Below are 27,082 nucleotides of genomic sequence, written 5' to 3' on the forward strand. Positions count from 1 at the left end.
TGAGCCACCACTCCCACCTTGCTTTTTACTGTCAATTGCTTTGTTTAACTGACTTATCCAGGACATGAAGCCAGCCCTAGCATGTTGGTGTCCATGTCTTCATTTGTCTGTAGCAGTGTGGATTTAGTTCTGTGTCCTCTATTCTGTTCTATGTTCTGCATGTAGGTTTTGGGGCAATACCATGTTTATTTTGCTACCATGAGTCAATAATATAATTCCACTATGATACCTTTATCAAGTGCTCTTCTATTCAAGATTGGCTTGACTTACTGAAGCTTCTTTGCTTCCATGATTTTCTCCCTCTATCCATATGGGTATTGGAATTTTGAAGGAGATCACACAGATTGATTTTGATAATATACCCAATTTCAAAACACTTATTTTATAGCTCATGAACACGAAGGATCTTTCCACTGTCTAGTATCTTCTCTAATTTCTTTCTTCCTGGCTTTGCAGCTTCTTCCCTCCATTCTGCAACTGTGTTATTCCTAGGGGCAGGTCTGATTGCTTCCGGAATTATCTTCCTAAATTAGCTCCAGCCTTACTTGTTAAGAAATTGCCTTTGGGAGAAAACCAACCTCTTAGGCTTTCTACTTACATAGGTTGACCACTTACTAGATGGTCTATTGCTCTCCAACACCCTTCCTATTATTTAACTATAGAGCAACACGCCGCTCTGTAAGAGTACTAACCTTATATCTATTTCTCTCTCTCTCTCTCTCTCTCTCTCTCTCTCTCTCTCTCTCTCTCTCTCTCTCTCTCCATATGTCTTGAATCTACCATTAAGCTTCCTAATGTTCTTTTGCTCTTCAAAATATGTGTTTTATTTATTTCTGAGCTACTTTGTTCTTTTTATGGTAGATCTATGTAAAAGTTAGCAGTAATAACCACAGACTCAAAATTGTGCTGTTTGGAAATCTTTTCTTTCAGAGAAATGAATCCATTGATTTTAACTTTAGCTTTACATGAGTTCTTATGACAAAGACAGATGGCAGCCAGACTCTGACAAAATATACAAATGACGTCCAAGTCAGTAGTAGTTACAAACTCTGCTTCCCTTTGGAACTCATGAGCTAAACCACCACTGTATATTATACTCAGGACTACAGTCCTCTAGGCTTGTACAAGAATGGTTTCTCGTTGGGCAGTGGTGGCACACGCCTTTAATCCCAGTACTTGGGAGGCAGAGGCAGGTGGATCTCTGTTAGTCTGAGGCCAGCCTGGTCTACAAGAGCTAGTTCCAGGACAGGCTCCAAAGCTACAGAGAAACCCTGTCTCAAAAAAAAAAAGAATGGTTAATGGTTTCTCAAGCTCTAATTATAGCAATGAATCATTTTCCTTTTTACAAGGTCCAATATCTTCCACAAATCTCCAAAAAGAAATGAATGTTCTTCTATTGATTCTACTTCATGGATGGGCTTTGTGGGAGCCTAGTCTGTTTGGATGCTCACCTTCGTGGACCTGGGGGAAGCAGGGAGGACCTTGGACTTCCTATAGGGTCGGGAACCCTGACTGCTCCTTGGACTGGAGAGGGAGGGGGAGCAGGAGTGGGGGAAGGGAGGGAAGTGGGAGGAGGGAAGGAGGTGGAAATTTTCAATAAAAAAAAACAAATAAATTGAAGAAAGAAATATAATCTAGGTGAATAAATACAGTGTGACTTCCAACTCCAGCAAAGATAGCAAAGGAGAAAGATAGTCAATGTCGTAGTTAAAAAATACATGGTGAAATATGATTTCCTGATGCTATATTTGTGTCTACAATAAATAATAAAAGTCCAAAAACTAAAAAAAAAAGTCCAAATCCAGGATCAATATTAGTTACTTTCCCATGTTGTAACAGAACTCTGTGGCCAAAGACAAATTACTCATTAAGTAGTCTATTTTGGCTATATTTTTAGAGGGAGTTTCCAATATTGCATGAAAGACATGGCAGCAGGGACCAGGGCAAGAAATGGAGAAATCATAGTTTCATCAACATGAAGGAAACAAAGAGAGCAAACTGGGGTGGACCAAGGCTATAAACTTACTCAAAGTCCATGCCCAGAGACATTCTTCACTCAGCAAGTCTCTACCTCCTAAAGGTTTCAGTACTTTTTCAATCACCACCATCAACCAGTATTCAAATATGTAAGCCTAAGATGGCTAGTTCTCATCTAAAGCACCACAGATACCATTAGTGCCCAAGTATCTCACCCTGCCATCCTCTGATAATATTTCTGCCCTGCATGTTTCTTCAGATATTACATGACACAGAGTATCCTTGGGGACTCCTGATCTGCATGTAGTCCAAGAATTGAGTAGCCAAGAAAGCTGGAGAGTGGGCTCTGCCTTGCCCAACCATCCAGGTGTCTATACCATCTTACAACCCTCAATTCAGGTTGTCGCAGCCACTGTTTCTGGTCAGGTTATTGACACTGATCTCTACTAGACAAATTTAGAATTCAGATTCCAGGTCCATCTATGGAACTTAACATTTCGTGATCCTTCTTAATTGAAGCTCAGATTGGTTCCAGAATTGTGAGAGTCAGAGGATGAACCCCAGCATCTCCTAACAAGACCTTGTCCACCCTCTTCCTCAGCCAGCTATATAAACAAGACTCTATGAAAAGAAAGAAAAGGGGTCTATTCAGTGTAGACACATTGAGAAGAGGATCGAAAAGGTCCAGTGTTCCCAGATCCATATCTTTGCTTAGGGTCCTAGCATTAGGTTCGAATTAAATATTGGCCCAGAGATGTGCATAGCTGGGTAATGATGGGATCCTACTCATAGTCTTTGTCTAAACTTCAGTCTCTATCTAAGATAGCTTGAAAAGTTGTCAATACAAGTGAAATCCCTTTCTGGGAGACAAACCCCTTCTCTGTTTTGCATTTAGCATCTACTCTTTTCCTTCCTGGAGAAGATTCAATTTCTTAGAATGCATTATGTCAGTGGTTTAATAATGAATGGAGAGTCACAAATGTCTCTTGAATTTCTTCATTCCTGCCAGGATAGTTCCATTACCCTACTCTTGGTTTTTACAGCTCAGCCTTGTGAAATATACCTCATCGACAGATAACACAAGCAAGAACACAGTTAGAGCATATTCAGTTAGTGTTTGATTTCTATATGTTAAACTTACCTGCCTTTAATTCTGGTAATTTTCACATCATACATATAGCCTAGACACACAGATCTACATATTTCCATGGAGATTTGAAGATACATAGATCATAAAATGTACTGAATCAATTTTTAAAACATTTCTCTTTAATCATGTTATGTATCTCTGTATGGGCATGTCCATACGATTTCAGGGAACTGCAGAGGCCAAGGCATCAATATCTCTTGCAGCTGGAGGTACAGGTCATTGAGCCACCTGATATGGGTGATCAGAATCAAAGTTTGACCCTGTTTAAAAATTATCAGTGCTCTTAACCACTGAGTCACTCTCCATCCCCCATATCACTTAAAAATACTTGCTTATTAATCATCATTTCAACCACTTGCAAAGGGAATGTTAGTTTTCTTCAATGGAGTCTCACTGGGTATATAAATCACTCTTAAGGCTAGGCTCCATACCCAGTAGTAGAAGGCTAACACAAAAATGGGCTCAGTGGTGTTCTTATGGAGTTTTTTGTCTCATAATGTTTTTTGAGGTATTTTTGTATTACTTGTGTTTTGCTTGTATATTGGTTTCTGATTTTGCTTGGCCTATTAGCTCTAACTTCTGATTGGCCGGTTCTTACATATTAATATAGCCCATTTCTATTAATCTGTGTATTGCCACAAGGCTGTGGTTTATGGGGTAAATTTCAGGCGTCTGTCTGCAGCAGGGCTCCAAGGTTTTTCTCTGACTCTGCTTTCTTTGTCCCAACATTCAGTTTAATTTTCCCTGCCTAGCTCTATTCTACTCTATTATGGGCTCAAGACAGTTTCTTTATTAACTAATGGCATTCAGAGCATACAGAGGGGAATACCACATCAATTGCCTTTACCATGGAACAAACTTCTTAGCCTATAAATTCTATTTTAAAGATAACTTTTTCCCATCTAATTAAAAGGAAACCAATACTCTAAGTTTAATTGCTTTAAATATAAAGCAGAGAAAATTCCTTATGAACAGTACTTTTGCTTGGCAACCTACTTATATATAATTCTCTTCTTTTAAGAATTACTGTTTGTAAGCCTTTTCAATTCTTTCTATATTCCAGACAACTAGTCAATGCCGTTTATAGATATAGCCGTTGTGCATTCAGTAGAAGCTTATCTGAAAACTGAAAAGTAAACAAACTTTGTACAGTTTGTTATGCTACATCTGTCATTTTGCACAGATTATTTTATATGTTTATATACATATACAATTCTACAGCTATTATAAGAACATTTTATATTGCAAAAACAAATATTCCTTTTAATGATACAATGAAACAGAAACACTAAAACCTAACAGTGTATTTTTGTGATACTAGTTTTAGCTTGGTAATATTATAATGGGTACACCAAGCTAGATGTTAAAATATCAACTCATAACTTTATTTGCAATAAAAATATATTATTAATTTAACAATTACCTCATGTGATACAGATGAAATACATGTCAATACAGACAAGATATATGCCTATATATAAACAAAAGCCCAGAAATCATATAAAGTGAGCTCTAATCACAGACTGATTCTAAAATCAGTCTTTCAAATTTATCTCTTATTTGCCAAACAGAAAGCATTTTAGTAATTACATTCCTTCCATTTATTTTCCTGAGATAGAATATTTTGGTCCTCTGAAACACTGAGGTAGAGAAGAAAAGGGTTTGTTTTGCCTGATACTTTCAGGGGATAAAGTTTGTTATAATGGTGAAGGCATTGCACCAGGAGAATGAGACTCACCCACTGGGAATGGGAAGGCAGCCAGACCATAAATCATCTTCACACAGGAAGCTGAGAGAGAAAAACGGGAAGTGGGGTCAAGTTAAATTAACTCAAGTTCACCTAAAGTAACTTACTTGTTCTAGGAAGGGTCCACTGCTTAAAGGACTCCTGAAGCATTCATATACTGACACAGACACACTCATAGACACACATACACACACACAGAGAGAGAGAGAGAGACAGAGAGAGAGAGACAGAGACAGAGACAGAAAGAGGCAGAGAGACAGGGAGAGACAGAGAGAGATTTTAAATCAGGTATGCCAAGAATAGCAATTTTAACAATATTTTCAAAAATAAATGCAGAAATGAAGTGCTCAGAGTGTTGTTTGGTTTTTTAGGAACTCTGGAGGAAGATATTTTTCTCCAAAACAATTTTAGGAATCATCCTGAGTTTAAAAGATCTAATCTGCTGTAACTCAGGAATGCCAAGACAGGGAAAAACATACTTTCTATGATTGCACAAATGTCAATAGAGATTTCCTCAATGTGCTGGTGAATGGGTGTTCCCGTAAAGAACTTTCCTCTCTGCCTCTTCTGCAAGGCTGATTAACAGATTAGAACTGCAATGATTGTGGAGAGGTTAAAGTGCTGCAACCCCAGGGCCAGATCCAGATAAACTTTAATTCCCTTCATAGTCACCAATAACCTGTCTTTGAATATGACCGAGAGTGAAAACTTTGGGATATATTAATTGAACAAATTAGTGACTCGTGCCAATCAAAACACTGAGATTATCATCACATAGCAAGAGCCTCTGAATCTCTACCAGATATTTCTGATATTGATATTTCTATCAATGTATTTGAAAAGTCCCATGGTTTATAACTTTCTTTGTTACCATAACACTTCATGAAATTGTCACCACATGGGAACATGAAATTTATTGTTAACTGAATCTGTGTTTCTGGGCCATGGTTACTCATATTTAGAATAAACTGTATCCTACCCTTTGTGGTGAAATTTCTGTTTTGTGTCAAGAGTTATGGTGCCTAGATGTGGAAGCCTCTTTTCACTGGATGAGACAGGAACCAATATGGATCCCATCTATCCAAACTGCCAGTATTATTTCCTTATGTGGATTTTGGTGAAAGCTTTCCTTGGCTCTAAATCCCCTTGATTTGTTCAACAGTAAAATAAATGTGGCTATTTTCAGATTCATATTTTGCCTATCGTCCTCTGATCTGGCCTCTTCATTCTTTATCTCCAAGAGGACCAAAATCACTGTTCCAATAAAAGGTGATATTTATGGCCTAGTTTAAGACAAAAACAAAATAGAAGACATCCCAAGCTATGCTTGAAAATCACTTCTCAATGGGAAGCTCTATCACCTCCATTTGGAGTCTTACTCTCCCTTTGAGGAGCTCTCTTTCTCTTAACCCTTATGCTTGAGTTTTCATTAAAAGACTTTTAAACTATACCACAAGCCAAAAATCCTAATTTGGAATGAGTTGTGTCCTGGAAAGTCTAGGGGAGCTCTCCAGGCTGCTGTAGATGACAATGTACAGCCATTTCTCTGTCTCAACTAGGGTTTGTAGGGGCTCCTGCCAGACTCCAACTTGAAGAATTGTTGATGAGTTCGCTTGACCATCACTCAGTTTATCTGCCTTTCTAAGCATGGCTTACAAGTTACCTGAGGTTTCCACATGGTGTTGAGAAAATACCATTGGAACTAAAAATAGAAATTAGACTTATCTAAACCCTATTCTTAGTAGATGAAATTATATATGAATTTCCTGGAGGACATCTTCAGAAAGGTTAAGCTCCCAAATGTCCCAAGCAACTTTCTTCCCTACAAGAGAGCATCCTAAGACACAATGGAGGCTTCTTGAGAAAGCAGTACATTATGAATCTATATCACACTAGGATGGTTATGCCTTCCCTAAATTATTCCAGGAAATTTCTGCTCCTTCTCTTCCCTTCATGTCTTCTTTGTTTTGAGGAAGGTTAATTGCTTAGAAAAGGGAGATGCCTGCTTCCCCACCCCCATGATTTTCTGAGAAGGGGCTGACTCAGAACATTTAAAGTCAAGATAGGAGAAATCAAACTCAATGCATTTTGATTTCTTAAGAGGTTCAAACTTTAGCTGTTTATAGCTTTGTACTAGATGAACATTGGGATCTTATCATGGTGGGGAACCATTTGTTCCTCGGAATATCAGTGGATGGAATCATTTCTGATCTATGGGAACACTCAGGATGTCTAGACAGAAAATAGCCACCTAAGTTTTGGTGATGACCCAATACCAGGAAAATATGGGACAGATCATCTTTATGTAGACCAGGACAAAATACAGGTGAGACTGGTACTAAGCATGTAGCTCATAGCTGGTTTATGATGCTATTCTTCTGTTTAGTTCCTCTTCTTTCACATATATGCAAATAAGCATGGGAAATGGAGTTCTGCCGACTACAAATTAAAAGAGAAAATGTTCTGTTTGTTTGTTTGTTTGTTTGTTTGTTTAACCTAAAGTAAAGTTGAGAGTGGTAGTTTTTCTGTAATGACACTTCATCCTCAGATGACTACCTCTAAAATATAAAAGAATGTTGCCTTAAGTTTATATGATAAACTTGAACTTTTGATCATTTTACTCAGCCTTCCGCATATCATAAAAAGATAGGGATATATAAGCTCTCTACTTGGTTAATATACTGTGCACACCTGCATTGCATGTAATAGTGTCTAGTCTAAGATACATATTTCCACATGTTGTTTTTGTATCACATAAAAACTGATAAATCCTGTCATCATTTCAATTTCATTTATTTGCATTGAATACTGATATAGGCACATATATACGTATAAACATGTATATATGCATATACGTAGGATGCTCAATTAAACTGCACAACTGCGTATAAATGTGAGTGTGTGAGTTATTTTTAAAAGACTTGATGAATGTGCACTGCCTTATATGGGTAGGCTAAAGATCTTCAAACTTGTTAAAATGGTATTTGGGGTCAATTAAGTGTTTTATAAAAACCTTAACATGTTACTGTTTATATAAGGCACCATTCATTGGAATTGAAGAACAAATGTTTAATCAAGCTATAAAATTTAATATTAATACACATAGATTTTGATAAGGATGTTCTTCCAAAACAGGCTACAATGAAAAAAATTGAATAAAATTTATTTCAGTTAAGTTATAGTCATGGAAAAAATAAGAATTATATGTCATACCATGCTTTATGTTAATCAAAACACCTCTTAGCAATATATCTTAAAAATACTTATTTAAATAAATTGTCTTCCAAAATATTTTTATCATACAAATAAAAATTCTAATAAATGCTCTTACTGAGCTGTAATACACATAATTAGGACAGATTTCAAAGATCTTATTTTTAAATTTTTCTTTCCATGATTATAATTTCAGGAGGGAGATAGAATCCCAACAGTCACATTCAAAACCTAAATATTTGAAAGTTCTTATCTCTTCCAATTTAAACTGCAGGAAAAGCATTACTTTAAAACCAGGCTGTCAATGACTGCTCACCCTGCCTAAAGACTCATCACTTTTCAGGCAAAGTTCTGTGTCTTTAAAAGTCAAGTTTTCGGTTTAATATTAACTCATACCTTTAAAAGGATATATTTGCTCTTAGAAAATTTATTTAACAGTTGCTTAGAGCTACAAAAATAAAACCAAATTGTGTAACTTTAAAACTGCCAAGTTAAAGATCTAAATAAAAGCTACGAAAATCAGACTTTACAACAAAGAATCCACCTTCAGTTACCATTATGAGCATCTATAAACTGTCTACAGCTATTTGGGTTTTTATATCCTGGACATAGTACCAAAGTAGTTTATTAGTAAGTGCAAATTGTCATTACCAAATGAAACCCAAATTCTTTTCAGCACCTTGTGTAACTGCCATATGAAGGGAAAAGCCACAACTCCAAAGGTCTATCTAGTTAAGCTTGCAACAGAGTTCTGACCATTAGGAGTAGGACCTGGTCCAACTGGAAAGAGTGCCTAAGACCTCTGCCTAGAGATGGGGGATTGGGCCAGTAAGGGCGGAGTGTCTGTGCTCTCTGGATCTTAGGGCCTCCAAGAGATATGGAGGGGTGTGATCAGAAGTGGACTGAGTAGATTATTTGAGAGCACTATAACATTAGGAGCCCTGAGCCTCAGCTCAGACCCTCATTTCTCTGAAGAGTCCACTTGGGTACCAACCATGCTCGCTACTGTGGGCTCCCTGGTGACCTCCATCTGGGCAGTGCTCCATATCCGGACTCTACTGTTGGCTGTGGTCACCTCCTTGTTCCTGGCTGACTACCTCAAAAGACGGCACCCCAAGAAATTTCCACCGGGGCCACGACGCCTGCCCTTCGTGGGCAATTTACTTCAGAAGGACATGGAGAAGCCACACGTAGCAGTCCAGCAGGTAGGAAGGTACAGGATTGTCCAGCTGTGAACTGAGCTAATCCTGAGCTGATGTATCTGTGACTTTTGGGAACAGGGCGGGGAGGGGGGGGAATGGGGAGGGGTAAGCAGGGCTCCCAAGCTCATGCTCCTAGTCCCTAAGCCCAGGACAAATACCTTCTAAACATGCACTTTTAAGAAATATGCAGCTAAGCAGGGCAGTTGTAGTGGACTCTGTGAGTGTGAGGCCAGCCTGCTCTACAGCACGATTCCAGAAAAGCTGTGGCTAGACAGAAAAGCCCAGTCTTGGAGATGGCTGGGTGGGAAATGTGGGAAGGGGGGGGAGGGAGGGAGAGAGAGAATTGGAGAATTTCTTCTCTTTCTATGACATACTTCCTAGGTGATTGTTCCATTTAGGTTAGAGAAAACAACACTGTGTGATTTGAATACTTTAAATATGTCCAGGTCTGTGTGATGATTTAATAGTAAATGATTATAGAGACAGATATGTCCTGCTGCTTTAAGAAGTGTGTGTAAACTCAGCTTAATTGATTAAGGTGCTTCTCAAGAAAAAATAATCCAGGGGGGGTGGGGGCATGTTCTACTCCTCTTGACTGGAGTTTGGTTTAGCTATTAGCTCTCTTTTACTGAGCCTTAGTTTTTATACATCCTTGCTGACTGCTCACTTACTGATGATATCACTTACTAAGAAAGTCACAAGCAAGTGTCCAGGTCCCTTGGGAGAGTTTCTCCACTCTCCACTCAGTTCTGGAAGCTCTTCCCTAATTAAATTGGGAAGTTTGATCACATGCTCCATCAGTCCCAGTCCAGCTGGCCTTCCTGAGCTCCCATTAGATCAGCCCTGCCGTCTCAGTGGGTGGGCGCAATCTCAAGGTCCTGACTTCCTTGCTCATGTTCTTTCTCCTTCTGCTCCTCATTTGGACTTTGGGAGCTCAGTCCGGTGCTCCAGTGTGGGTCTCTGTCTCTGTCTCCATCCATCGCCATTGCCATCGCCATGTCATCCATCCTTCACCAGAAGGTTCTATGGTGATTTGCAAGATATTCATCAGTGTGGCGATAGGATAGGGACAATTCAGGTGCCCTCTCCTCAGCTGCCCAAGGAATAAGCCGGGGACATCTCCTTGGACACCTGGGAAGCCCTCTAGAGTCAAGTCTCTTGTGAACCCTAAAATGGCTCACTTAATTAAGATATATACTTCCCTGCTCCCATATCCAACCTTCCTCCATCCCAGCCGTCCCATTCCCCCAAGCTCTGCCCATCCTCCTCTTCTCCCTTCTCTCTCCCCATCTCCCCTTACCCCCAACCCACCCCCACCCCCAAGCTCCCAATTTTTGCCTGGCTATCTTGTCTACTTCCAATATCCAGGAGGATAACTATATGTTTTTATTTGGGTTCACCTTCTTATTTAGCTTCTCTAGGATCACACATTATAGGCTAAATGTCCTTTATTTATGGCTAGAATCCACTTATGAGTGAGTACATACCATATTCATCTTTTTGGGTCTGGGTTACCTCACTCAGGATAGTGTTTTCTATTTCTGTCCGGACTCTCTGAACGTGGCTGACAATGAGGGCTGACTGAGAAGCCAAGGACAATGGCACTGGGTTTTGAATCTACTGCATGGACTGGCTTTGTGGGAGCCTAGTCTGTTTGGATGCTCACCTTCCTAGACCTGCATGGAGGGGAGAGGACCTTGGACTTCCCACAGGTCAGGGAACCCTGACTGCTCTTTAGACTGGAGAGAAAGGGAGAATGGGAGTAGGAGGAGGGGGAGGTAAATGGGAGAAGGAGAGGAGGTGGAAATTTTTAATTTAAAAAGAAAAGAAAACAAGAGTTAATAAGAAACCAGAGATAATGGGACAATCAGTTTATAAATAAAATAAATAAATAAATTAGGAAGTTTGTTCTGTGTAAACAGTGACATTTAAGATTGGCAGGCGCCATTTGATGACTTAACTGTGGCTATATAATGTCCCTCCTTATCCAGAGTAAATTTAATTTTCCTGAATTTTCTCTGATCTCTTACACCCGGCAGCCTCCCCTTTGGTCAGTATGTGAAAGGATTTTGCTTTTCAGTTCCTTTACGTTTACCTAAACATAATACTAAAATTGCATCCATCTGGACTTCATATACTTGGGAAATTTATTATTCAGGTCTCATCATTAATTGGGAGAGATAGAACATGTCTCTTTACAATTTACATGTAAGCATTTAAACTCAATGTTTTATTGTTTTGTGGTTTCTCTATTTGCTCTGCTTTCGTTCTTTCATTTTTGGTTCCCTATCCTGCCACATGGGTTTCTTGGACAGTCTCCAAGTAGATGCCTTTTTATTCATCTTCTCTCTTTACATCTCTACTATTGTCCTCCCAGCATCTGCTCTGTGTTATTCAATACACACACACAACTCATGAGAGTTTGCTAACAGCATTTTCCATGTGAAGTGCAGCGACTACAAACATGGGGGAGCCCTCTCCCCTGTATGATGCACTGCCCCAGGTGCTGTCCCCACTCACTGAGACCCACATCCCACACTGCCCTGCTCTTCAGTGTCAGTGCAGCTGGGACTCGAAGACACAGGAGTCTGTTGTCTTTGCCCCTTACTCGTCCTCCCATAGCTGTCTTTTCTCTGACCTTTCAAGTTCATCATTTCCTTTCTGACCTCAAGCACATTCTTCTCCCAAACTTCAGAGGAGACTGTAGCAGAAAGAAACTTCTTAGCTGTTCCCCTCCACAGAATGCCTTTCCCCTCCTTCCCACACTGTCTTTCCCGCGATTGTAGACAACTAGGTTGATGATCAGAGGGACTCACATTTTTAGATGTTCTCCTACTCCTTACTAGCCTTTGTGGTTTCCCTATAAGTGTTAAAGATTTTTTGTTTTGTTTTGTTTGTTGTTTGTTTGTTGTTGTTGTTGTTTTGTCTCACTCCTTTCAAGATTCAGTTTCCACATTGATTGTGGTGGTTTTGTATTATTTGGGGCTTGATGCTGTTGGAATCTACATGGCAGGCTTGCATTTTGTCAGACTAGGAAGTTTCCACCATTTTCCACGTGTTTTCTCATCTACACATTCCTGTTTTCAGGACATTGGTGCACAGCCATGACATCTATGGTGCTGGGTCTTGCTGTTTGCCATGGGCTTTTTCTGTGCTGTGCATGGGAGAGCTGCCTCTCCCCTCTGCACTGCTTCTCTGCCAAGCTCTGCTGTGCAGATCTCCACAGAGCCCATGGCAGCTTGTCTGTCCTCAAATCGATGCCTATTCTGCTTATCTCTCTTTTCTCTATTAAGATGTCCCACTATTTGGAATAATTTTATAATAGCCACTCTGAAATATTTATTTCTTCCCCTCTTTCCAACATCTGTGCCATCTCAACAAAGCTGAGGTTCTCTTGGGTCTTTGTGAATGAACTAAGCAATGTCAGACTGGACATTGTGTGTCGTGTGCTGTAAACTGATGCACACACTAGGGCCATGCTCTAATTGTCCAGGTAGCTTTAAGGCTCCAGGGCCTCACTTTTGTGAGTGGCAACTCAAATGGAAATTTCAGAGTTTTCATTGTGAATCAGAATAATCCCAGTGTGTGCTTGGCACATTTGCCTCCTTAATCTTAGCAGCATGAGCAAGAGGGAAGATGGCTGTAAACTGAAGGGCCTCATCAGTATAGTGCAGCTGCAACTCACTACAGGAGGATGAACACCAGTGATCTTCCCATAATTGTCCCATAGGGAAGAATGTCCTTAGTGCTGGAATAGAAGGGTGGGAAGCAGAATTCTTTCCCAGGCTTCTTTGGAGATTCTCTTCACAGCGGTTCATCTGTAGAAGTCACAGTTCACCTCACAGGCTCAGCCCAAGAGACACATGGCAAGTGACAAGATGTCATAGATGAACACCCCCACTGTAACCCTTTGTAGGGTCCCCTTTGATGGTATTAGACTCTGGGACATAGAAGCAAACAGTTAAAACAATCTCAGGCCTGATGAGACTCATTTTTCTTGTTCTTTGACAAAATGGAGTAAACTTTGGTGGGAGGTATGCTTCTGGCAAATGCTATCATAAATAACAAATAAACTTCTTGTTATTTAATCTTCTCAGAGTTAAAATATTTGATCTATGTCTTGCTACACAGTCATATGAGGTTGGCTAATACATCTGGTGTCACAGAATTAGGTCATGGTGACACTGAGGCTGGAAGCATCATGCCAGTTCAATAATTTTCCAATTTTTTATTTCGTATTTTCTATGGGTTTACATTTTGATATCTGTGTATAATCAAATGACATTAAATAAATATTAAATTAAAAATAAATATATACAACTAGGTATAATTAAATTTTAATTCTTGCTATGAGTAAATAATTCCCACAAGCTGATGCATGGCTTTCCCTTTGGGGTTTGTGCCCCCTTCATTCACCCTCCATGACAAGCACACATGGAGTCACATTAGCAATCATCTGTTAGCGTTCCATTTTCCACTGTCGAGGAAAGGGGGAATCTGATTTCCCCAGGTTCTCGGTGGGATAACGGCAAAACAATTTCATGAACATACATAATTTGGCTCAATACAAAAGCTCAATACATATATCCTATAGAATAAAATGCCTTTAATTACTAGATGTGTTTCCTCACAGACTCACTCACTCAAGAGATATTAAACAAATACTTAGCATGACAGGCACAACACAGGACAGTCTATGGTCCAATGAGTCCTACTGATTCTGCTAATCAATTCTGATATCATAAGAAATTAGATGGATGGGCAGCTCTTGGACTAGTCTCTGATTGAATGATGTCACCAGTTGTGCTGTGCCTAGAAAGAATGTTTAACACGCATCGAGTGACGTAAAGGGATGGACATTTTAGATCAGTTTAGGTGACATCATGGAAAACAGGGTGAGGACAATAAAGAAGGTGGTTCCTTGTTGAGCATGTAGGGAATTTTCTTCCGTTCATCTCATAGTCTCTTAGCTGTCATCGTGGTAGTTCACAGAACTATTATAAGAATACTTCATAAATAAGAGAAAGTCTTGTTGGCTTAAGTGGGCTGCAATACCAACTTAGATATTAGCATATTGTATTATAAAATTACTCAATAAATTTCAAGTCAGTGTTAGAATGTCTTCTGTGAGTTGAAGCTCATTCCATTTTCTTTCTTTTCCTTTTATTCATCTTTTAAATATTATCAGAGCAGACCCCTGAGAACCCAGCTTGATTTTTACACATTACCAAGTACTTTTGTGGCATGAATGCTGCATGAGCCCATCAGAACTGTCTCTGGGTTCTGCCCCTCCATCTTTTTTATTTACTGTGAATTCCATGTGAGCAGGTCATAGAGGTTGTCCAAGAGGTAAGGGCACTTGCTTAAATACTTGGTAACCTGAATTTAATCACCTGGACCCACATGGTGAGAGGAGAGAACAACTCCCCAGAGTCTGTGCTACCTACAGCAGACTCAAAAAGACACACCTTGGTCTTTATCAGGTGGCATACACTGTGTTCTGCCTGTCCTAGACTGCATTATGAGGAGCTAGAAAATTTTCTTATTTATTGAAATCTATGTACTAAAATCTTCATATAAGGATACACACTATAACATCATCCACTCATTGATCCCTGTTAATGAATTGGTATTGGCACATCTCATTCTTGAAGATGGCTTGAGTTTAGGACATTACAAAGAAAAGAAAAACCATTTCCACATACCAAGGTGTAAATCACAGGGAAATAACGGCCCATCAATATGTTTACCATTTGCTACACATATGCCTTCCATTCCTGGATAGAGAGGTATGATCCTACCCACCTCTAACTATTGGAATATGATTCAGCTTGTGAAAAAGTATGGGAATGTTATCAGCCTGGATTTTGGAATCATGTCTTCAGTGATTGTAAGCAGTCTGTCTTTAATAAAAGAAGCCTTTACTCACCTGGAAGAAAACTTTATGAGTCGCCCTAAATTTCCATTGCAAAATCTTGTCTTTAATGAAAATGGTAAGACTTTCATGTGCTGTCAAATATGTGTTGTAATTTTTAAGATACATAAAAGCTCCTATATGCCTTATGTATCCATCACTCTCATAAGCCAATACCTTCATGAAATGCCATCATTAATGGGCACTGGATACCACATTGCTTGAAAGAAAGCATTCATCAGATGGTTTGTAGTGTGTCCTAGTAGAGACTGGGGGAAACCACATGTTTGGAAAAACTAATTCTAGATGCTTTGATAGGAAGTAACCACAGCAACCAAACACAGCCAGACACTGTGCTCACTTTTATTTTCCCACATCAACCCTAGGAAAATGGATGTAAGTCAGCTTTTCCTTTCTACTGTATCTTGCTTATAGCTGCTTATACTATATTATTAAAGTCATGAGGATCTCTGGGCTCCTAGCCAATGTTATAAATTATTAGTATGAATACTTTCTATTATTGTCAAATAAAGTTATAAGTTGAAGACAGAATTTGAAATCTACTAATCCAACAAAACAGCATCTTAGGCCCTTTCTAATTACTCTTTGGAATAATTCTAGGTCAATTCACTGTGTTATCTGTTGTACAAAGCAGAGTGCTAGACATCTGTTTTAGAGTTACTTTACTGTGATGAAGTACCATGAGCAAAGACACTTAGAGAAAAGAGGGTATACTCGGTTATGCTTTCTTATACACTATTTATCACAAATGAAGTCAGAACAGAAACTTGAGGCAAGGACCTGGAGGCAGCAGCTGGCACAGAGGCCGTGGATGAGTAATGCTTTCTGTCTTGCTCCTCGAGCTTTATTCAGCCTGCTTTTTTATAGAAACCAGGAGCACCAGCCAGGGTTAGCAGCAACCACATGGGGTGGACCCTCCCACACCAAACATTCATTAAGAAAATGCCCTACAGCCTTGCCTACAGCTCTATCTTCTTATGTAGGTATTTTCTCAATTGACGCTCCCCCTTGTAGAACAATTTTAAGTTATGTGACATTGATATAAAACCAGTCAGCAAAGTAAAAGTTAATGTCAGGGATTAAATAGTAAAGCAGTATCAATGCAGAAGGTGTATAGTCAAAGATTTCTAACATTGTGTGTGGATTCTGGAAAGTCTTCTCTGAATAAGTGATATTCATTTAATGACCTGAAAGAATAATTAGTCAAGGGATTATAATATCCTTGAAAGGACAAAAAGGAGAGATGTCTTGAGAAATGGAAAGACATCCAGTGTTGCAAGCATGGTATTTAAAAGACATGATTATGCACTGTTGAGACTTCTGAGCTCCATCAGAAAGAGCACAAGCAGTGTTTGCTAAATACTGATTTTTATTCTAGCAGCCAGGAAGACATCTCAGTGGTTTCAAGCAGAGGAGTTCTTAGGATATCAGGTAGAGAGAGAGAAGGAAAGACATTAAGAAACTTGTTTTAGAGATGAAGGGTGGAAGCTTACACTCTCCAGTTGCTAAACTAAACTGAGAATTAGACCAGGGTGATGGCATTGAAGCCTTATAAACACATATCCAAGGATGCCAAGAGGATGCCAAAATGACTCCATGATCTAGATGCCAGGAAATCAGGATACTGAGATACTCCATCAGAAGTTTGATGGCTAACCTTGGTTGTCAACTTATCTGCATTTGTAACCAACTAAAATCCTCAAAACAGGGAAAATAAATGAGGAGTCTTGCTTCTTTGGAATTTTTGAGGTGAGAAGATCTACCCTAAATCTGCATCACTGGAGATCAGAAGACCCATTCTAAATTTGGGCCACACCTTCTGCTGGCAGCCCAAATAAAAGGACATGGAAAAAGGAAACTTTTGCCTTTTGCTTTCTCGTCCTTCCTCTCACCAGCAAGTACATCTATCCTGCTGATGAAGAAATCTTTCATTGGCATGAGAATCTACCTTTTTAGGATTACAGTGTATGCAGAAGACGAGCTGAGAAATCCAGCCTCATAGATTGAACAATTGTAGCATTATTGGCCTTTCCATTAAAAGACAGCCATTTTTAGTCTAGCTTATATGCCACTCTAATAAACACTGCTTTAATATCTCTAGATCCATTCTATCACTTCTAGTCCTTAAGAGCATTGGTTCTCAACCTTGGGGCACCACCCCTGTGACGGCTGAACAACCCATTCAGAGTGGTCACTAGATTGTTGGCTATCTCAAATATTTACAGTATGTTTCATAACAATTGTGAACTAACAACAAAAATAACTGTATGGTTGGGGGTCATAACAACACGAGGAACTGGATTGAAGGGTTGCAGCATCAGGGAGATTGATAATCACTGCTTTAGGGAAGCACAACTTGTACAGATTGTGGTACCAAAAGTGGTTCCTGGCATTTTGCTTGACATAGATACCAAGACACACACACACACACACACACATACACACACAGAGAGACACGCACACACACACAAACATATATATGTGAGTATGTGTGTATATATACATGTACATTATACATACACATGTTGAACACAAAGTGTAGATGATTTGGTTCTGGGGAGAATTGGATTTGGTCACCTCATAAATACCTAGTTATCATGTTACTTAAAATTTTACTTTGCCCTTGCATCTCTTTTTTTCTATCCATTGTAATAGTTCTGGGATATTCTGGAAATAACTTTTGGGTTTTTCTAAGAGTAATAAAATTAAAAATATATTAAAAATACTTACTAAACAGTGACAATTTAAGCCACCAGATGCTAGCCCTTATGGACCTTGGTTTCTGCTATTGTCTCTTTCTAGACAGCTGTCAAGTCTGTTATGGGCCCTTCTTCTTTCCATCATACATGTGACCATCTGTTTGTCAGGTAGTTTTACATCAGAATCACAATGCTACACAGCTGTATCACTTCTTTCCAGGATTGGTCTTCTCCAGTGGCCAGACATGGAAGGAGCAAAGAAGGTTTGCTCTGATGACTCTGAGGAACTTTGGATTGGGAAAGAAGAGCTTAGAGCAGCGCATACAGGAGGAGGCCCGGCACCTTGTGGAGGTTATAAAAGAGGAGAAAGGTGGGCATTCTATGGGGCAGGGGTGGGAGGCTGTGGCCCTCTCATTCATTAAACAGAATCCACCTAAGTATCTAAGTGCTTGTCCTGGACTGTGCACTGTGCTGAGCAAGGAGCATTGAACAGTGAACATGTAGCCATGACCTTGCCCCAGAGTTCGCAGCTAATCACACAAATGGTCATTAGACTCGCTGCTGCCTTAAGGCCTGGTCACCTGTCTGGCTTCCCAGATATGAACAGATTTTTATGTATATGTTAAACCTCATATCAAGCTAATCCAGAGCCTCTTACATAGCTCTCTGTTATGTATGTTTCTCTGTCACGTGGAATTAACAAACCACTGCCTTTAAAAGATGCACTGTTTCTTTATCAACATCCAGGACAGCCTTTCGACCCTCACTTCAAGATCAACAATGCTGTTTCCAATATCATTTGCTCCATCACCTTTGGGGAGTGTTTTGAGTACCATGACAGTCAGTTTCAGGAGCTTCTGAGGTTACTGGATGAGGCCATGTATTTGAGTTCCTCAAAGATGGTCCGGGTAAGCATTCTAATTTCTTTTATATTGGGAGAAAAATTGATTGGGTCTAATTCAAGCAGAAATATGTTTTTTCTTTGGAATTCCAGGACTATTTGAAGCTAAAATATAATGTCTTTGAGTTGAGTTTGTCACTAATTTATCTGTCGATTTGGAAGTTTCCAATAAGAAAACTTACTGTGTATAAAAAAAAAGTTTCTAATATTTTAATGAAGTTCCAACATTTGTGTGGGATCCATGCATGTCCAAATGCTGCTCTTTTTAAAAGAATGGAGATATTTATTGTTCATTTTGCCTTTATCTCTTCCATGTGATTTCATACCACACATGCAAACTACAGGCATACTTTCTAGCTATCCTCCTCTGTACATGTTTCTCTTTAACTTGTTGTCATTGTTCATTAATTGTTGCTCAGTGGTTAGACATTCAGTTGTTTCTAAGTTAAACTTTGTATTAATAACACTGTTGTGATTAAATTGTTCATGCTGCCACAAACACTTTTCTTGTGTTTTCATGTAGACATAAATCTTTACTCCCATGTTGTTGGGTTGTCTGTCCCTGTGCTCATTCCAATACAAATGTTCCTCTTAGAATTGCCTTAGTTTTCTGGTAGGTTGAGCTTTCATCTTTATTTGAGCTTTACTTTTTTCTCCATGTTTTTTCAATTTCATTGATCATTCAAGAATTTATTTTTTATTTCTTTGTATTTTTGAAGTTTCTATAGTATTTCTTGCTATTGATTTTTAGTTTTATTATACTATGGTCTATTTGGATATGGAAGATTATTTCATTTTTCTATTTTCTGATTTTTTTTTTTTTTTTGGTTTTTCAAGACAGGATTTCTCTGTGGCTTTGGAGCCTGTCCTGGAACTAGCTCTGTAGACCAGGCTAGTCTAGAAATCACAGAGATCCGCCTGCCTCTGCCTTTCAAGTGCTGGGATTAAAGGCATGTGCCACCATTGCCCGGCTCTTTTTTTTTTTATTTTCTAAGACTTGGTTCTTCTTTATTAATTAACCAATGACCTTCCTCCATCATTTGGTCATGGTATTCATAGCAACAATTGTAACCCTAACTAGGACGCTTGTGTGATTAATTTCTCTTTTTCCTAAAGTTGGTAGCATACAACCCAATCTGAAGGGGAAAGGTATATATAAATTAAAATGTCATCCCAATAACCATATTTATTATACGAACAGTTCATAGAATGGTTTCAGTGACACATGACTAATAATTACATAGATGGAAACCAAATATCCAGTTGCTGTGGACACTCAGATTTCTAATTATAATGCTGAGGTCACTTTTCTTGTACTATGTACTACAACTGAACAATTTTATTGCTCTTGTATTAAATAATTCTGAATGTCTCCTAAAAAGAAAGAAATAAATAAACCATTGCCCTCTTTAATATGAAAAAAAAAAGACTTGGTTCTTCCACAAAATTCCAGGTGTGTTTAGGGAGAAAATATTTTTGGTTTTATTTGGATGTAATTCTCTTCAGATGTCTGTTAAGTCCATTTGACTTATGGTACAGTTCAGGTCTGAAGGTTCTTTGTTGTTTTTTGCTTGGGATGGATTATGCAGGAATTAAAGTGGAGTACTCACCTTACCATAATTATTTTATGACAATCTGTCTGAACTTCATATTCATTGTTAATTGTTTTATGAAATTTGGAGTCCCAAATTATTATGTATGCATATTTACAATTGTTCTAACTAATGAAATGTTCCTCTTATGAATGTATTGTGGCCTCCTTTATCTCCTCTAGCTAATTTTGAATAACTTCTTTCCAGTTTCTGTTTGCTTCTTGGATTTATTAAGGTGATTATTGAGAGATGTTAATAGTCATGGTAATTCTGTCAGTGGTTTGTTTTGTTTTGTTTTGTTTTTCTGGTTGCTTGGATTACCTGGTTTTTACTTTACCTTGATTACTAACAAGGATTTGCTTGTTTACTGTGCTAGACATGATGGATTCCTTCCCAGCCCTTCTTTATCCAGCTGTTCTCATACCATTTATTCTTCCCTGTGCTCTCATGATTGAGACTCATCTTTCTCCTTCTCTGTGTTCAGCTCTCACTTAAGTATCTTCTTCAGTGCTGTCATGATGGTCATGTCAGTCATTGAATGTCAATAGAAATATTTCCATTAGAACTTAATATATTAAAGCTAATTAATATCCATTTTGCAAGGTGAACATGTGGGTGTGGATGTTGGTCTTGTGCAAGCAGCACCTTTACTAACTGGACCATTGTAACTCAAATGGGGGCCTGCTTGTTTGTTGTTATTTTTGTCCTGCCTGGTACCCCACAACTGTTTAGCCCCAAAGAAAATCACACATAGGTCTCCATAAATTATAAGCTGATTGGCCTATTAGCTCTAGCCTCTCAGTGGCTAACTCTCACATCTTGATTAACCCATTTTTCTGATCTATGTTAGCCATGTGGCTCAGTACCTTTTTCAGTGGGGCAGATAGCATCCTGTTGCTTCAGTAGTCTTGGCAGGAGTGGGAGGAATCAGCCTCTTCCTTCCCAGAATTCTCCTGTTCTCATTACGTCTTTCTACTTCCTGTTTGGTTTTCCTGCTTATATTTCCTGCCTGGCCAATCAGCGTTTATTTAAAACATGATTGACAGAACACAGACAATTCTTCCACACCAGGCCAATTCCTGGGATAAACCCTTTAAAACAATAAAGGGTTGCTTCTTTGATTTATGGTTTTGATATACTATGTTGTTCCAATTTAGTCATGTTTAATGGGGGATCTAAATGAATCTTGTACTTGAATGTCTTTTTGACTTGGGAAATTATTTCCTGTAATTTCATTGGATTCATTTTCCCTCCCTTTGCTTTATAGTTCAGCTTCTGAAATCAAGTCCCGCGCATTCCTAGGTCTCTTGATCATATGACAGTTCTTCATTCTGCCTGTGGTCATTATTTCCATTCTTTGTTGCTGCTCTTGGATGCAGCTTCTCATCAGCAATTCTCCCTTCCGGATCTTCTCTGCAGTGGAGGCTGTTGTTGGTGTTTTCTGCCTTGGTGTTTTTATTTGTTTTCTTTTGTTTTGTCTTATTTCGCTTTTGGTTCAGCTTTAAACTATCCAACACTTTTATTTCTTGTTTGTTTTTATAAAATCTCAGTTTCCTTGCTGTATTTTCTCCCATTCTGCCCAGTTTTTATCTTTATGCCGCCTCTCTCCTCCCTTCCCCAGTTTTCTGCACTCAGCTGACTTTCACCTCTAGAGTCCACACTTGACTCCTTTGCCTCTTTGTATCTCCTTTCAATCTCTGATCATCTTGATCAGAAAATGCTTGCACACCCAATATTTGACATATGTCAGAGTCTTTGAATTGAGTTATGATTTTCAGAGACGTCATTTGCCCTTTTTTATTATTACATTTATTTTAATGTGCGCATCTATTGATCAGGATATCTCTCCTGGATTCTATTAATTATCTTCATATTGATCAGCCTCTTTTCAAAGACTAGTATCATTTTAGAAGTGGAATCAAACCTTTCTGGTAACAAATTAAATTATACACATATATATAAAACACACTTATACATTCTGTTGAAATGAAAATGTGAAGGCTACTGTGCAATTTTCTGCGATATAAAGATAATATATTTAAAAGTCAAAATACTACTAAATGCAAGTGAATATCATAGGTTGTAAAAATAATTTATGGGAGAGAAATGTTATTTTCTCCTAATGAAAAGAAAATTGATAAACACTGTTACATGAATTCATGAACTAAAACTATAATAATGATAGCTTTAAAAAAAACACTGTCCACTTAAAAGTCTTGGAAAAGTAAAGAAAAAAAGGAGATAAGAAATAGAAACAATGAAAAAAAAAACAAAGGCAACTGACCCAGTTGCATTCTGGGTTGTCAAAATTTGGAGGCTGCTGGTTACATGAATGGAGGAAGAGATGAGCCTGTGGGCTCCTCCAGCCTTGCCTTTGACTCATGCTGTTGTTGTGTCTGTGTTGGAGCAAGCATCTCCTGTCTTCAGAAGTGTCTTCACAGATCTCTTTTCCTTCTGTAGGCAATGCTTTACGTTTTGTCATCAGGGCACATCTTCTCACCTCTCAAGACTTCCTAGATCAAAACCCCTGATGAGACTCTCAGGTCGGGGTACATCCCAAGTTTGGGTGAAGCAGGAGGATCTGCTGCTAGTACTCAGGCATGTTGCTGGCCTGACCTTGGTGTATAAGTCCTCAACTGTAACCACTAAGAGCAATCCTGTTCACATTCTCTGTGTTCCAATTTAAAAGGACCCAACCTACCTACCATCTCTCTCTCTTTCTCTTCTCTCTCTGTCTCTGTCTCTGTATCTCTCTCTCTCTCCTTTCTTGTTTTCTGCCAATTCTTCCCCAGATACAGGTCTTCCCCTTCTGTTCCTTCCTTTTCACATTAACTTTCCAACAATAACTTTTCCCATTTACTTTCCTGAAATAAAAATCTCTCGACCTGAGCTCTGTCACATGGTGTTGTTTTCTCACTCACAACTTTTGCTAAATTACAACACCTGCCTTCACACATTCAGGGCCCCCTGAGTAACAATCACCATCCTGCAACAAACCCATCTACATGTCACATACACCGCTAAAAAAAAGTCAGAGTTTCTGGGTTCTACAGCAATGAAACAAAGATGGTTAGTGCCATAATCCATCCCATAATCTTAGACTCCGAAATATGAAACTTCAGGGTTAATTTCAGTAGATAAGCTCAATTTGTAGCAACTGCAGATGGGGCTATCTCTTCTTATCTATGATTCCCAGCTTGATCTTGCTTCTGGACACTATCATCCTTTGACCCTTCAGTGTCTTTGATGGCATTAGAATAAGAATCAGGACAACTATGGAATGTTATATCAGTGTATGTCCTATAGTGATAAGGATTTGACCAGTGAGAAGTGGTCAGAGGCTACTTTATTTTGCATGGGAGTACTTTATGCCCACCAATGGGTCTGGAGAAAAACAACAGTCCAGATATTCCCACAGTTCCAGTAGAAGATCAAGAGGAAAAGTCTACACTATCTTGAAACAGAAAATGACTTTATATTGTCTCCATGATCATGTTCTTCTCCCTAATTAGCTATATAACATCTTCCCGTGGATAATGAAACATCTTCCTGGATCACACCAAACAGCATTAGCCTCCTGGAGACAACTGAAATCATATATTTCTGATATAATTGAAAATCACCGCAGAGACTGGAATCCTGATGAGCCGAGAGATTTCATTGATGCTTTCCTCACGGAAATGACCAAGGTGAGGAAGACAGTCCCTGGGTCTTCTTACAGAAAGGGTGGTGTAGAATAGCTTCCAATTGATTGAGGAGCAGGCTAGCACAAAGGTAGGGGTTTAGCATAGCAGAGATTTATTCTCTCATATTTCTAGATCGGTCCTGTAATCCTGCTAGCCAATCAGCCGATTTGGGGAAACAATAGAAATGTCACTGTCTTGTGTCTCCCATCACCTAGGGGACACTGATGTTTGTTGCTGTGGTTCCCTGCTCTATCTTCAGTGCCGAGATTATATCATCCCTTTCCTTTCTGATCCTTTTACAACTCATTTCTCCTGTTCTAAACCTGGAGGCCCCTTTCATAAAGATAATTCAGGATAACCTTTCCTCCTGAAATGGATCATATCCTCAAGATCTATTTTTGTATATTGAGTAACATGCCATGGTGACAAAGATGACAAGATGAACATCTCTGTAGATCTTTCCTTAGCCAAGATTTTGAAGTAAAACACAGTAGTAATATTTATAAATGCATGATAACATAATCTTGTTTTGTTGGGGGGGTTAGAAATTAAGGGTTGGCTATCATTTGGCTAGAGGTCCTGGAAATGCCCAGATTCTTCCTTATTATTTCCTTCCTTGGTCCTTCTTTCATATCTTAAGGAGACAGATGCAAAATATGAGTAGCAGTTAAATTTCAGAGCTTTATTTTGTTATAAGTTGGTCCAGGGCTGGTTACCCTCCCCAACTCAAACCCCACTGCAACAAACAAACTTCAGCTAAGTAAGTGGTAGAGTTTATAATTCATATTGAGCTGAGGCACATACCTTTCCCTGGACTCTATATGAATACGATTCAATAATAGACCAAGGCAAGAAGACACTGAGAAAACATATTAGTGAACTTTGGATGAATGTGACAACATTATATGGCAGCAATAAGAGAATAAAGCAAAAATGTCATCTGGCCAAGTTTCAGAACATTTCAGTTCATCAAAGTGAGTGACAAAGCAGCTCAGCTCATGGGGCAGAAGGCTATGGTGGAGGCTTTCACATCACAGTGCATTAGGAAACTGCAAGCAAGGAAGGAACCATGGGTTTGGTGTAACTCTAGGAGCTCCCATGGCTCCCATGAGCTGGATGCTATCTTCCTATTTCTAAGAACTTCCTCTAATACTATCAGTGCAAGGAACCAATATTTAAAACATGAACCTGTGGGGGAACATCTTGTATTCAAATCATACTGAAAAATGTCAGGCCTTTATCATATTGATCCTAGCAGGCCTCTGGCAAATACATATCACAGAATCTGTCATAGAAGCTTCAACTCACTGGATTATGGGATCCTCCTCTGTCTCGGTCAAAATGGTGAATGTGTGTGTATGTTTATTAACTTTTCTCTTATTTCATCTTCCTGGTATAATATTGATTTAAACAAATTTATGCCTGGAGCCAGAGGCAAATCCTTTACCATATGAAGTACAGGTACGAGAACAACATTATTAAGAGCAGTATTAACAACCTGATGCTACTAAAGGAAGTGAGAAAGGTGATGTTTCTCATAAAGAACTATTAATGGAATCAGTGCAGTTTTGACTTTGCAAGATGATGCAGATTAGAGAATCAATGAACACAGAAAATTGATATTCATCTTTCTGGGATCAGCAGAGTCAGCTGTTGAATATCAAAGACAGCATCACTCTGAATGACAATGAAATTCATTCTCAGTGGATCAGTGTTATGAGACAGTCAAAAATCTTATGGATAAACAAACACACACTGTCTTTTCTAGCACCCTGACAAAACTACAAGTTTCAATAAAGAAAACCTCATCTGCAGCACTCTAGACCTCTTCTTTGCTGGAACAGAAACAACGTCCACGACCCTGCGATAGGCTCTGCTCTACATGGCTCTCTACCCAGAAGTCCAAGGTTAGACGTGGTGACAGCGTCTAACCAAGGAAGAATGGGTTCAGAAGACAGGATGTGGGAGTGGGAGGAAGAGGAGGATATGTGAGGTGATGTGAACTCGGGAATCAGCACATCCTGCACATGTTCTATAAGGACTATGATTGTTCCAAGTGTGCAGATATTACAGTCTGTACCTTCAACAAGCTTGGAGTTCAGGAGAAAAGAGAGATGTCAATTTACATTGTGTTATGTTTCAGCAAAGAGTGGATTTACCATACACCATTGATTCACACCCTGCTTCCTTTTTATATTGTCTAAAATGCCTTTGATTGAAAGGTGCATTTTTAACAAATCTTAGAGCCTACTGAATCACTGTTCAGGCTCATCTCTAAAACCAATATTCCAGAATATCAGTATAGTTTCTAAAATCATTTGAATTATATTTTTAATTTGGTCTGTGTATGTGTATACTTGCATGCTCTCTTCTCTACATGGTGAGATCAAAAAACAATTTACAGAAGCTGGTCTTTCCAATAATGTGGGCTCCTAAGTCAATCACATATCTTCATATTTGGCCATAAGTGCTGAATCATCTCACCATCAAATATATTAATTGACAGAAATTTCATTCTTGTTCATTTTGTAGTATTAGTGTAATCAACAGTTGGAAGCAACAAGGATACTGATGGGCCATGAATAAAGTTCAGTACAGAAGTCCTCAAGGAAAAACATCTTGATGCATGATTATGGAAGGCAAAAGTTCTAGAGTCAACAATATAAATTCTCTAGAGTAGTTAAATTTGTAGACATGGAAGGTAGAATGTAAGAGGAATAAACCAAGAATTATAAAGACATAATTTGTTTTGCAAGATCCACTGGTACTGCCATTACTTATACAACAATGTAGATAAATGTATTGTTTTAACTTTAGCACAGTCGCTGCTCCTCAATCTACTTCTTTTACATCCAGCAGAGGCAATTCACAGTTACCTTCCTGCTTCTATGTCGGTAGCCCAGACACTCAGGGCACAGCCTGCAGGAATTCTGTTCCCACAGGCACTGGCTCTGACACTGCTTTTAAAGGTAGCATTAAC

At 38.9% G+C, this 27,082-nt stretch overlaps 2 protein-coding genes and 1 long non-coding RNA gene across 4 annotated transcripts in view; 2 read left to right on the plus strand and 1 right to left on the minus strand.

Moving 5' to 3' along the window:
- Nucleotides 1-11,914, minus strand: part of LOC126498051 (uncharacterized) — a 30,680-nt gene extending 18,766 nt beyond the window's left edge. The window contains exons 1-3 of the long non-coding RNA XR_007590757.1: nt 10,777-11,914; nt 9,977-10,312; nt 4,866-4,916 (exon numbers count right to left, since the gene is read on the minus strand). This is a non-coding gene — a long non-coding RNA (uncharacterized lncRNA). The remainder of the gene's footprint in view (nt 1-4,865; nt 4,917-9,976; nt 10,313-10,776) is intronic.
- The window catches only part of LOC126498042 (cytochrome P450 2J4-like), a 139,957-nt gene that overhangs the window by 100,436 nt on the left and 12,439 nt on the right, over nt 1-27,082 (plus strand). The gene's annotated exons all lie outside the window — the stretch shown is intronic.
- Nucleotides 8,231-18,266, plus strand: LOC126498049 (cytochrome P450 2J4-like). The gene is made up of 2 exons (XM_050136398.1): nt 8,231-9,292; nt 18,144-18,266. The coding sequence occupies exons 1-2, from the start codon at nt 9,083-9,085 to the stop codon at nt 18,195-18,197; spliced, it is 264 nt and encodes an 87-aa protein (XP_049992355.1). The 5' UTR covers nt 8,231-9,082; the 3' UTR covers nt 18,198-18,266.

The sequence above is a fragment of the Alexandromys fortis genome, unplaced genomic scaffold (assembly GCF_014885135.2).
Source record: "Alexandromys fortis isolate MF-2015 unplaced genomic scaffold, M_Fortis_MF-2015_v1.1 scaffold_13, whole genome shotgun sequence".
In the NCBI taxonomy this organism is placed as follows: Eukaryota; Metazoa; Chordata; class Mammalia; order Rodentia; family Cricetidae; genus Alexandromys; species Alexandromys fortis.

What these genes read in the sequence shown, in the direction of transcription:
- LOC126498049 (XM_050136398.1), top strand. Translation starts at nt 9,083, where the DNA reads ATGCTCGCTACTGTGGGCTCCCTGGTGACCTCCATCTGGGCAGTGCTC. An exon ending in CACACGTAGCAGTCCAGCAG is followed by an intron (nt 9,293 to 18,143) that starts GTAGGAAGGTAC and finishes ACTTCTTTCCAG; the next exon opens with GATTGGTCTTCTCCAGTGGC.